We start from the raw sequence: 13,794 nt of genomic DNA on the forward strand, positions 1-13,794 counted from the left end.
GGACCACTGGTCTAAGCTGAAGAATGCTAACAGAGATGAAAATCAACCCAGAAGGTCTGAGCCAGGTTTTCTTCCTGTGGCAATGTCCTGACCAGTCACCAGGTGTTGGGGTGCGGACAAAAACAGATGCTTTTATTCTGAGCTCAAGAGTCAGACCACTGCACTAATTGTGACTTTCTTCCCATAGTGACTTTCTTCTGTCTTTCTAGCCTTGTATTTGGTCTTATCTCATGCTTTGCTATGAAAGCCACTGCACCACCAAGGCACCCTCAAAAAGTGAATTTCATAACACCAGCATGTTTGCCTCCCCTGAGAAATACCCATTTGATAGCAAAAAAAGCAAAACGAAACAAAAACAGAAGAAAAATGTTATTTGAAATATTCATCTGGGATGAGCCCAAATTCTAAAATATGTGCCTTTTTGTAAATTCTTCAGTAAGGTTATTTACATTTCCAATTTTAGTCTAAGCATTTGGTCAGGAATATCCACATGACAGTGTAATTGAAAAAAGAAATGAATGTTTGCCTTTGGTTTCATTTTATTGCTTCTCAGAAGAAAGCTCCATATAATAATTTTCTGGTCCAGTTTTCCACTCTGCAACCATGGGGTGGGAAGACTGCTACATCTATACCATTTTCTTTTTTCTTTTTATATTTTTATTGATTTCAGAGACAAAGGGAGAGGGAGAGGGAGAGAAAGAAAAATCAATGATGAGAGAGAATCATTGATTGGTTGCCTGCTATGCGTCCCACACTAGGGATTGAGCCTGCAACCCAGGCATATGCCCTGACTGGAATCAAACTGTGACCTTCTGGTTCATAGGTCAATGCTCAACCGTGATCAACACCGGCTGGCCGGGCCCATTTTCTTATTGGAATGTATGTGGGAGAATTTCTGGAGCGAGACAAATGTTTCTTTTTTTGATCATCTTGCTTAAACACTTATATTTTATTTAAAAAATTAAAACATGTTTAGAGAGGATGAAAAATTATTCCCCCCTAATAGCTCCTAAAAAAAAGGTAAAGTTAAAATAAAAGGACCCAATTGCTTTCAAATTAAAGTTTGGGAATGGAGACAGGCTTTTGAGAATGATGACTGCCCTGCCAGTTCTTGCCCTCTAAAGGGGCCTACAGTAGAGGAGCCATGCTTGGCCATGAGCTAGCTGCTTAAATACTCTGATCCAGGAGGATACCAAGGGCTCATCACCATAATACTTGGCAGCCCCAGTGTCATGCCATTGAGTTTCTGTGAGGCTACTCTAGTTCCTGCTTGCTGAGGTCACTAAGTGTCCTCTATTTTGTGAATGGGCACTGCATGCAACCTAACTTTGTTCTGTGGAAAGCCCTGGAGTAGAGTTGGGAGAAAGCTGCATAAGGCAATGTTCTGGCATCAGAGTGACTTCCAAGCAGGGAACAGTGCCTGGATTTAGCCACTCTTAAAGACTCTCCCCAACCTTATACTCTATAGATACTAGAAAATGTATCCTGAAGCTGGAAATCATTGAGGGATAGCCCTTATACCTTTCTTTATTTGGCTCATTTCTAATGATCTTTTAGATTCAGCACAGTGACAGACAACTCTTGGGAGCCACCCTCCCTACCATCCCCTCTGAAGTCTATCCTAGAATAGATTCAGAGGCCTTTTTCTATTTTTCCATTGTTTTCTGTGAAATCCTCTATTACAGTGTAAGTCTACATTGAATTACAAAGCTATTGTCTTCCCAAACCTGGGTCCCTCTCAGTCCGTTTCATAATGTATTTCTATTATTAAGCATAAGCACTGTCCCTCATCAAGCATGTCTTACAGGACTCAAGAATAATATGCCTAATTAAGCCTAAATTGGGGAGTGTGAGATAGTCTAACACTACATTGTGAGACAGAAAATCTTGCTTTGGTGCTCAGTCTTGCTACAACCTAAGGCAAACCTAACCTTTCTTGGTCTTAATTTTCAAATCTATAAAAATTAGGATAATTATGTTATTTACCATATAGAATTGATGCCAAAGTTGAAGGATATACTGTAGGTAGAATGCTTAATCAAATATAAATATATCTATTAGGTTTTCCTTTACTTATCATCTGAGATTGTTGCATCACTTTATTTCCTGCAACCCCACAGTTTCTCTATAAGGTAGGTAGTATTGTTTTTCACATAAGGACACTCACAAAGCTTCATTATCTTACCTATGGTCACACAGATAATAGCAGGGAAGCTAAGATCTGAACCCAGGGCCTCTGATGCCAGAGCTCACACTCTTAATCACTGAGCTCAAACGTTCCCTAACAAGTCCGCTAAGGTTCAGCCCTGGAGTGAGACCTGCTTCTAGTCTTTCTTCTCTCAGGTCTATAATGTAACAACAGCAATTTGCCCCATGCCCTTCTAAGAAAAGTTCTACTTGATCCTGCCTTGCCTAGTTCTCAGTGCTCTTAGAGAGCTGTTCCAGGGGATGCCTCCTTACAGGGGCCAGGAGGAGTGGGGACGCAGCGTCAGAGAGCTGTCTCCTTCGAGTCCCCAGCATCAAGGAGAGGTGGCATCCTTTAGTCCATGAGCTCTGGCATTGGAGCCAGATACTCTGAAGGCAAATCTCTGCTCAGCCAGTAAGTAACATGCCTTGGAAAGCAGCTTTGCTTCTTGGAACCTTTTTTTAGATTTTTCCCCCACATCTCTAAAATTGGTATAAAATCCTCTTCTTTAGAACATTACTGTGGAGATTAAATGAGTCAGAGGTATGTAAGAGTACTTTGAAAAATTACACTAAAATAAAGGCAAGTAATTATTACCTTTACAAGGATGCAAATTCCCCTTCCAGCAAAACATATAATATGTATATGTATATATACAAAAAATGAACAGACATCATTTCCTAAGTGTTATAACCAACCTGAATGTCCAGATTGCTAAAAGAGTTTGGAAAAGATTCATTAAGATGTTTGGTCAAGATGGTTGGTTTGGTCAAGTCTGAAAGTGTAGACAGAGCAGGGACGTTGAGGAAGGAAAGTGACATCGTTAATGAAAAGCACAGTGTCCTCTGTAGGCTCTCCCAAGAAAGACAGGGTACATTCTGTACTGACGACCTCACTTAAAACTTACCAAAATATCGAAATATAACCAACCATATGAGACTGTTCGAACACGAGGGGTTATTTTGAGTCTGCGATTCATCCCACACAGCCATATCCCTGGGAACCCGGTACAGAATTTGGATCGATGAGATCAGTTACAGTTCCACTAAACCACCTCCCTGCTACACCAGGACTTAGTGCAGGAAGGAGCCACAGGAATATAACATCAAGAGGAAAATGGAACAGACTTTAACTTAAATACAGCACCAAGGTGTCGTTTGGAAGATGCCACTGTTGTTTCCTGTGTGTGGAAGTGATGGAATCAGGAAATCCAATGCTCACACCTGTGAGCTAAAAGGAAGGGCACTGTGATGGCTCCAGAGGCAAAGATGAAGGAAACAGCAGCCCCCCTGGATCTCCACGGCACTGAGAAGATGGGCCTTGCTCTAAGCACACGTTCAGAATGACGGAGGGCGACATAAAGTGAAAATGGGTTTTCAAATGATATTAAAAAGAAAAGGTGACACTAAATGGCCCTCTCCTGATTAATCACAGGATTAAAAGCTGGAGAACTCAGATTCAAACAGCCTCCTGGAAGGATGGCAAAAAAAAATTCATCCTAAGCTTTAAAAAAACAAAAAAACGTAACAGAAAGGCATTTGCTATTTGTAGTGTTTTTGTAAGTAGGTTGGAGCTCCTCAAAAGGGAGTGAAGATTGCCAAGGAAGCTAACGGGCAGTAGCCCAGGCACTGGTCATTCCCTTAAAGGTGAACATCTGGAAGGTTTCAGCAACATGAAAAAGAATGTGTGCTTCCTGCAATTTTAATTTATCCTCCACTTAATAGATGGGAAAATGCACACATCTCAAAGATCTGAAGTCTTCAGTAAACTCTTTCTGTCCACCTTCCTAGGCAGTAGTAATGAACTCAACACCTTAAATACGGATGGGTAAACCAGAGTGGTTAACATGGAACTTGCTAAGCTAGTAGTGGTCTAGGGAGTGACCATACTAGGCTAAACCTGTCTTTCAAGGTGTGTGGTCTCTGGTGAGTTTTTAAGTATTTATCCTTCTTACTTTATGATTACAGGATGCCCTAATCGATACTGCCCACATTTTTGAGCCATTGTATTTAAGTTCTTGTACGTTTGATGTTTGATGCCTTTTGGCACATTCTAGTCTGACCTCCTAGGAGGAAACTTCTAGTGAGAGATACGGATGGGATGGAAGTGAGCTATAAATTAGTTGCCTTTGAAAATGTGAACTATACTTAATGATGGGGATATGGTCTGAGAAATGTATCGCTACACGATTTCATGGTTGTAAGAACATCATTGAGTGCATTTACACAATAAGGTACCCTTATATGACTGGCCGCAAATATGTTTGTTACATCAGCATCACCACAAATTCATGAGTGAAGCACTATGCTATGACATATCATTAGGTGACAGGAATTTTCAGCTCCATTGCAATCTTAGGGGACTACTGTTATTATGCGGTCCTGCGTTTATGGAAATGTCATTAAGCAGTGCAGGACTGTACTTGATTTTTGCAGGATGATACGTTTACTTACAAGCATATGTGTAATTGACCATGATCTCAATGTTAAACAGATATGACTTCTTATATAAATCAACCAAAGGGAAAAATAAGAGGTTATTCTTATCTAGAGAACTACATTTTTGGGTTTTGAAGAAACTCCTCAACCCCTCTGCTCCTTAGTTTCCCCTAAGTAAGTGGAGATATTTAGACATTAACATGTTTTCAAGTGCACAGGTAAAGGATCCAGCTTTACAGGACTGAGGAACAGGAAATCCCAACAGAATAGAGTTTACATGCAAATCCTCGAAGAGCCTCACCCACAGCCAACTAGCAGAGCCTTCTTGCTTCCATTCCTCTAGAACAGGGGTGGGCAAACTTTTTGACTCGAGGGCCACAATGGGTTCTTAAACTGGACCGGAGGGCCGGAACAAAAGCATGGATGGAGTGTTTGTGTGAACTAATATAAATTCAAAGTAAACTTCATTACATAAAAGGGTACGGTCTTTTTTTTTTTTTTTTTTTTTAGTTTTGTTCATTTCAAACGGGCTGGATCTGGCCCGCGGGCCATAGTTTGCCCACGGCTGCTATAGAACCCTGTAGAGCAGTGGTTCTCAACCTTCCTAATGCCGCGACCCTTTAATACAGTTCCTCATGTTGTGGTGACCCCCAACCATAAAATTATTTTTGTTGCTACTTCATAACTGTCATTTTGCAACTGTTATGAATCGTAATCTAAGTATCTGATATGCAGGATGTATTTTCATTGTTACAAATTGAACATAAGTAAAGCATAGTGATTAATCACAAAAACAATATGTAATTATATATGTGTTTTCCGATGGTCTTAGGCGACCCCCGTGAAAGGATCGTTCGACCCCCAAAGGGGTCGCGACCCACAGGTTGAGAACCGCTGCTGTAGAGCATTATGTTAAAACCACTGAGCACCAGCAAATCCTTTTATGGAGATAGCTATCAAAATCTGTTCAACCATCTGTCTCTCTGGCTGTTTTTCCTTTCAGTATTTTTCCTTCATGTGTTCTTTGCTAACAACAAAAAATCTATTCTAAAATAACCAAGATGTTAAGACTGAAAATGCCAGAGGTATATATCCAGTTTATAAGAGAAATTGCTTTCTAAAGAGGAGGTCGCTTTATCTTGTGTGGTGGAAGGCAACATTTCCGCAAATATTATAGCTGTGCTAAGAAAATAACCAACTCCTTTCATTAAAAGAATATGACAAGATTTGTATTTGTTCATGTAATTGAATTTAATGCTGCTGAAATTTGTCAGATCTGAAAGCTGTTGAAGCGTAAACCATATTTTTACATGAGGAAAATTTCCTAAGAACTTGTCTTTCTTGCTTACTGCAGGTCTTCTGCTGACCTTGAAAGGTCACAGGTCAATCATTCCCTGCATTTGCATAAACCCCAGCACCAACAGTGCCTCCAGGGTTGATTTTTGTTTTTCTTTTAAGAAGACTGAGGGAGGCAGTCTATGTGTGTGGAGAAGCCCTGCTTAGGACTTACCTACCAATTCACTGTTTCACATTTAGTGTCTGCTGTCTAGACATCAGAGACTTAGGTTAGTTACCTACAAATGTGAGGCTGCCTGTGCTTTAATTCTAGCCAATAGTTTTGCAGCTGGTTTTTCTTCTGTAAAGTCAGTAGCTCATTATCGTACCTACACACCTCCATGTCACAGATCCTACAAACTTCAGATTTTTCTGCAGAAGCTCTATTCCATATTCCAGATGTCACTGATACATCATTTCTTTCTGTCTCTCACCTGGGTTCACCTTGGTTGATGGACATATAAATCTCCCAAGAATTCTCCTCTGGGATGGCACCATGTGGTATGAGTAAACTCACGCCTAAAACAGAAAAAACACACAAAAGGTTATTCGTAGCTTTTCCATCTATTGGGCACCTTGCAGATGCTCACAAAAGGACCTTCTCAGGGCAGTCTGTGAAACCCTGACCCTTGCAAAGTTCATGAAGCCCAAGATAATAATGGAGAACCCATTATTTACTAACAGTGACATAAAGAAAAACATATTATTCAAGTGTGTATTCAAATTAGGTTTTATTTAAAGTCCTCCTACCACTTTTAAATTCTCTTAAAAATTGGATGTCCTGGACTAGCAAACATATCTGAGAATATAAAAGTTTATCAATTATCAGTTAATCTACTCTGAAATTTAAAAAAATGTGCTTCTCTATCTTGTTTCTACCCACTCATTTCCTGAAAGGGCATCTTGCAATGCTGGGTGGGCCATGTAACATTTTGCTAGAGCCTGGTATAAAATAGTCCTCTAAACTGTGCATCCTGAAGTAAGTTTAGGGAAGAGATTAGAGGAGAGGAGTACTGCGTGTGTGTGTGTGTGTGTGTGTGTGTGTGTGTGTGTGTGTTTTGTCCAGAAAACTGGAGAAAGAAGAAACTCAGATGAGTTTAGGAACCTTATAAATTGTTGCATGGAACCTTATAGGTTGTTGCATGGCCACTATTTGGTCCTATATCTGCAGACAGAAGCTAGGAAAGGTGACTGAACCATATTCATGTCAGCATCGAATTGAAAAATACTCAGTAGCCTTGCTTCAGTAAAATCATGCAATGCAGGCAGGGAAGGCACCAGGAGGGCACATGGCGCTGAATTTGAAATGTCTCCTCTCTCTCTTGAATGCTGCGAAATAAATATTTCATTTTGGCCAAGAGAGAACAGTCTAGAGAGGGCAGAGATTCTCTCTAATGTAGCTTTTTGTTTATAAGAAGAAATAGAAACACAATAAGATCTTTATAAAATAAAATCTCAAGGCATCCTCTTATTCTTTGAATAATGCAGCTCTCACCTTTCTTCCTTTCATTTGAGCTAATGTAATCACACAGAAAGCTTTCTGCTTGCTGATGATAATTTAAATCTAGAGATGGCAGGCTTTAGTGACATCCTTCTCTGGGCCTGTTAGCTGCTACAGAATCAAGGAATGCAAGACTCATTGCAAAGCAAGTTATTTGTGATTCGCATTTATGAGCATTATTCAGTGACATGCTAGTTATCATCAGTAACATTCCCCAGCCCTAAGAATGAGGCACAGTTAAATCTTGCTTATAGCTTTTCAGCAAGGGTATCCATTTATATTCTCGACCTTAATGGCAATCGTAGGAGGATTGTCATGGTTATATTTGGGGGGCTCTGATCAGACTCCTCCTTTCACTGCCCATTTTTCCTTAAATGTAGTTGCCAAATGAAGTGGCCTCCATCACTCCTTCCCTGCATTGAATAGAAACTGTAGTCCACAGGGTGTTCAGTGTATGTGGGTGTCAACATGAATACATACCCTAGACATTGTGTGTGCTCTCTCTGTTGCCCCTCATTCAGACTATCTAGGCCAGTTGGTTCTCAACCTTGGCGGCACATTAGAATCACCTGGGAATCTTTTTAAAATCCTGATTTCTGGGCCTCATCCTCCAGAAATTCTGTTTCTTTGTTACTAATGTTGTGGCCCCACCCCATAACAAAGAAACAGGATTTCCGGAGGGTGAGACCCAGAAATCAGGATTTTAAAAAGATTCCCAGGTGATTCTAATGTGCAGCCAAGTTTGAGAACCACTGATCTAGGCCATTATGCCAAGAAACATGAAGTCACTATTGTTTAGCTATAGAAGCACAGGAGGCTATGATCAAGCATTAATGTCATCTTAGGCAATTAACCCAAAAGAACAACTTTGTATCTCACATTTCCCTTTCCTATGTTTCCTTTAGTGAGGTATAATTCACATGTAATAAAATGCATGTTGTAAGTGTACACGATGAGTTTTGACAAATTTATACTCTCCTGTAACCATCATCATAGTCAAGACATAGAGCATTTTCGTTGCCACAAAATTTCCCTAGTGCCCTTTAGAAGTCAATTCTTTTTTTAAAAAAATATATTTTATTGATTTTTTACATAGAGGAAGGGAGAGGGACAGAAAGCCAGAAACATTGATGCGAGAGAAACATCGATCAGCTGCCTCCTGCACACCCCACACTGGGGATGTGCACGCATCCAAGGTACATGCCCTTGACTGGAATCGAACCTGGGACTCTTGAGTCCGCAGGCCAATGCTCTATCCACTGAGCCAAACCGGTCAGGGCTAGAAGGCAATTATTTATTTATTTATTTTATTTTATTTTTTTTAGAAGTCAATTCTTTTTGTTTTTGATTCTTTTTTTTATTATTATTAGTTAAGGTATTACAAATGTCTCCTCATCCCCCCCATTAACCCCCAACCTCCCCCCCACACACAAACTCATGCTCCCATCCCCCTGTTGTCCATGTCCATTGGTTTGGCTTATATACATGTATACAAGTCCTTCGGTTGATCTCTTCCCCTTACCCCCGCCCTCCCCTACTTTCCTTCTGGGGATTGATAGCCTGATCGCTGTTTCTCAGTCTTTGGGTCTGTCCCTTTTCATCAGTCTATGTTGTTCTCTATAATCCACAAATGAGTGAGATCATGTGGTATTTATCTTTCTCTGACTGGCTTATTTCACTTAGCATAATGCTCTCCAGTTCTATCCATGCTGTTGCAAAAGGCAAGAGTTCCTTTTTTTTTTACCGCAGCATAGTATTCCATTGTGTAGATGTACCACAGTTTTCTAATCCACTCATCTGCTGATGGGCACTTAGGCTGTTTCCAAATCTTCGCTATGGTGAATTGTGCTGCTATGAACATAGGGGTGCATATATCCTTTCTGATTGGCGTTTCTGGTTTCTTGGGATACATTCCTAGTAGTGGGATCACTGGGTCAAATGGGAGTTCCATTTTCAGTTAGAAGTCAATTCTTGATGTCAAGCCCAAGTGATCACTTACTTGCTTTCTGGCATGTTGATTAGTTTGCTTATTCTAAACGTTTAAATACATGAAATCATACAGTATGTAAAAAAACAACAACAAACAATAATGGCGTATTACATCAATAGCTCAGAGTACAATGCTTGGCACACAGTAGGCCCTCAAAAGATAAATCATAAATATATTAATGAATAAATAAAATTCAAAATTCTGAGTAAAAAAAAAGTAGACCAGGCCTTGAGATATGCTATGTTTGTTATGTCATGAGGGCCCAACAGTCAACTCAGATTGAAGCAGAATAAATATGTGTGTGGACTTAGGAAAAAGGACTGTTTGTAGAGCAGATCCCATCTCATTTCTTTCAAGTCAGCTTAATTCCCTGTGTTTAGATAAAAACATTGCTCATAATACTTCTAAATTCAACCTGAATCTATAGGATCATTGGAGCTTTACACTATTTCATCTTTCCTTCATTCAGCAAGCGAATGATTATCCTTCAAACATACTTCCCTCCTTCCAGGCAAACATGCAAATTCTACATGGAGATGGAAGATAGTCACACAGAGACAAGGGTTCTGGCAGGGTGATCATGCTGGTTGCATGTTATGATGTATGAAGGAGGAAAGGCACTGTGGGACATTTTTATACATGCGTCTCCCTAGAGGACTAGCCATTTTTTAAAAAAATATATATTTTATTGATTTTTCACAGAGAGGAAGGGAGAGGGATAGAAAGCCAGAAACATCGATGAGAGAGAAACATCAATCAGCTGCCTCCTGCACACTCCCCACTGGGGATGTGCCCATAACCAAGGTACATGCCCTTGACCGGAATCGAACCCGGGACCCCTCAGTCCGCAGGCCGACGCTCTATCCACTGAGCCAAACTGGTCAGGGCAGAAGTAGCCATTTTTGGTATGTCATTCACCAGTTATCTCTGATTAAGGAAAAATATACTCTTTCCCAAACTCCACCTGCTACCCTGACAGCCTTTTATTTGATATGACAATAGAACCACCTGTCTGAGTTTCTTGTTTCATATTTTGCATAATGAATGATTTTTACAGTGTGGGGACCACCCCAACCTTTTTGAGATATCATTGCCAGACACCAGACAACATTTGGGATGGGCAGCATTAGAACAATTTAATTTCTGTGCCTTGCTTCCTTACACATTAGCTTTTGAGGCATATTCTGCATTTATGTTCTGCAAATAACAGAGCATATGTTTCACTTCCCCACACGTATTTTTCCTCAAATTTATTCCCAGTGAACAGTTTCAATCTTGTGTGGGGCTTCTTGTTAGGAACTTTAAAAATGCCCCTTTTACAGAGGAAGTGTTTGGGAATCAGAGAAAATGCTATCAAAACTTTTAGGTTTCTTCTTCTTTTTTTTTTTGGGGGGGGGGGGAAGGTTTGTTTTCAGGTTCCTCATCTTTTATTTTTTTTCCATCACCATTTATCCCCTCTATAAAACTTTTAGTTTCCAGCAGCAGTACTTCTTAAATATGAAGGGAAGAAAAAGAAAAATCTGTTTCATCATGATTTCATCTCTTTTCTTTGAGGAACATTAAACAAACAGCCAGTGAATGGGTTGATTTTGACACTCCCTCCACATGTGTGTAAACACACATACTAATAAATGAGATGGGAAGAGAAAGGAGGGTTGTGGGCCAATTTATTCAACTAATAACTATTGAGAGCCTACTAGAATGGGTTAGAATGTGGAGATAAGATTAATGCACCATAATTCAATGTACAACTTCTATGTTTCTGATTAATATATCCTACTATCTTTGAAAGGACAGGGTTTGCATCTTTTAGTTTTCTTTCTCCAGAACCCACACTTCCAGTTCTTAAGATTCTTACAAGAGGGGCACTTGATAAGTATGGCTGACTCATTCCCCATTGATCTATCTGCCGTTATCACCAGAGACATGCATACATATTTAAACCTTTGTCCTTACTACGTCCTAAAACACTGACCAAGAAAAATGTAGAGTTTTGGAAGTTTAGAAAACAAAATCATTATTAGGGCTGTATAAGAGGGCTATTTGCCTGAAATGAAGTTTTTAAGAAAGCAATTGATATAGTAGAATAAGACTGTTCATCAACTTGAAACAAAATGCGGTCTCAAGTCACTAAGCTAGCAGAGGGTCCGTCAGCGGGAATGGCTGCATCAGACTAGTCCCATTGCATATTTCATTTTCTAAGAACAAATATTTCACTTGGAGAGGAAGGTTCGCTCTCCAATAGAGAGAAGGCTGACAAGGCCCTAAACAATGCTAACCTGTTGTTTAGTCAAACTGTCAGGTCAGGACACTCTTTTTCTTTAAGTAGCCAGGATGATTCCGAGCACTTCCTAAGTCTCCTTGCTTAGAAATCAGAGGAGTGATTGCCCTCTTTTGTCATCCAGTTCGGTCTTGAAGACTAATCCATAGATAGAATAATTTTTAAAGTGTTCTGGGCTGTACAGAACATCTAACCAAAAGGAGGAAAAAGTCCTTGAAAACTAAGCATACTTATGATGTTTCCTTGGAATTGTAGCCTTGCTCATCATGAAGTAACATAGCAAGGTCTTTGGACACTCACAGTGTTGAATAGGTCAGTCACTGGGGAAGTTCAACTCAGAATGTCATTTCACTAAATTACCTACTAGTGCATCAGTCATGCTTGTCCATAAACCTGGGCTTTGTCAAAGAATGTTCTCAATGCTTTCTGATCATGTTCTAGGAAATATATTTCAAATGGGTTTAAACTCTGGGGATCACCCAAATGTTTTGAACAAATATGGCCACCACCAACTCTAGTGAGGGCATCAAATGGACTGTTCAGTCCATGATGGGATGAAGATTGCAAAATCTCATCTCAGCCTTGGTTCTTCTTCTTCTTTTTTTTAAAATATATTTTATCGATTTTTTACAGAGAGGAAGGGAGAGAGATAGAGAGCTAGAAACATCGATGAGAGAGAAACATTGATCAGCTGCCTCCTGCACATCTCCCACTGGGGATGTGCCCGCAACCCAGGCACATGCCCTTGACCGGAATCGAACCTGGGACCTTCCAGTCCCCAGGCCGACGCTCTATCCACTGAGCCAAACCGGTTCTGGCTCAGCCTTGGTTCTTGTTTGCAGTGTAAATCAAGTAGACTGTTGGAGCCACAGTACCTGGAGGTTTGACAAGGGGATAGTGAAACATCTTAAGAATTAATCTGATGGGATGTAATTGTGCAAATACAAAACATTTCAACAAATGCTGGAAGATACACAAACGCACACTTACCACCCACCTGTATTTGGCATTACCAAGCGTCCTCCTAAATGGCCAAAGACGCCAGTTGTCCTCAGTTCCGTCCTTGTGGGGAGCGATGACAGGTTTTGGAGGTAGGGTGTTTTATTTCTGGGATGCACTGTACTGAAGCTGCGGTTGTTTCCATGGGGAAAGGTCCCAGAATGGCTCTTGCCATGGTACTCAGCTCTCTCAGACACTCCCAGCGAAACCATGAATGAGCTCTGAACTTTGACTTTGATGTCTGACAAAGGGTTGAAGAGTGAAGACTCGGTCATGAGTTCCTTGTCCAGAGGGTCCTGTAGACAGATAGGTCCGCTGTATGTTCGACTCACGGTCAGGTCTGGCTGCATGGAGGAATTCAGGAGCAGGGAGTTACCTGATAAAAGAAAAGGGCTCTGTCACTCAGAAACTAAAAGGCATCACAGTTACCCCTTCACATCTGCTTCCACGAACTGCACAACAGCCCGTGAGCTTGCCCGCTGTCCGATCAGAGCCTGACCTTCAGGGCCACCCCGAGCATCTAGACTGGCTCTGTAAGACTGGTCATTAGTGACCACAGCTGTGGACTCTGGCTTTCCCAGGCAATTCTCTGAATGCCACTAACCTAAATCATTCACTTTTCAGAGTTCCTTACAAGCTGTCTTTTCAAAACAGGTATTTCTGATACTCCATCAGGTATTTTTGTTGATGTGATTTTAACTGGCAAGAGAAACTTAAAAGGGGGGGGGATGTTTTATAATCCAGTTTGGAGCAAAAATAACATCTGTTCATTTTAAATGGCATGAGATGACACAGCATGGTGACTGGGTAGTGCTGTTTATAACCGAAGCTGTGTGGGTGCCCACACATCTCATGAAATTTTGGAGCTTGGGGGGCGGGAAATGATGTGTCCCCAGCTCAAGAAGTTCAGGAGACCCCAATTTGTTCTAATAATGCATATGCCACTCTGAGAGGGAAAGAAGGCATCGCATGTGGCTAGGGAGAAACATTCTACATGGAGAACAGCTTAGAATGGCTTCCCTTTCAGTCTCAAAACAAACGGGAAAAAACAATCTTTACAAAAAC

General features: G+C 40.7%; 1 protein-coding gene across 5 annotated transcripts in view; it reads right to left on the reverse strand.

Moving 5' to 3' along the window:
- Nucleotides 1-13,794, reverse strand: part of UNC5D (unc-5 netrin receptor D) — a 527,348-nt gene that overhangs the window by 53,854 nt on the left and 459,700 nt on the right. For all 5 annotated transcript variants that reach the window (XM_059685428.1, XM_059685430.1, XM_059685426.1 and 2 more), the window contains 2 exons: nucleotides 12,728-13,105; nucleotides 6,393-6,477 (listed from right to left, as the gene is read on the reverse strand). In XM_059685428.1, the coding sequence (XP_059541411.1) occupies nucleotides 6,393-6,477; nucleotides 12,728-13,105 (463 nt within the window). The remainder of the gene's footprint in view (nucleotides 1-6,392; nucleotides 6,478-12,727; nucleotides 13,106-13,794) is intronic.

Source organism: Myotis daubentonii, chromosome 2 (assembly GCF_963259705.1).
Source record: "Myotis daubentonii chromosome 2, mMyoDau2.1, whole genome shotgun sequence".
NCBI classification, from domain to species: domain Eukaryota; kingdom Metazoa; phylum Chordata; class Mammalia; order Chiroptera; family Vespertilionidae; genus Myotis; species Myotis daubentonii.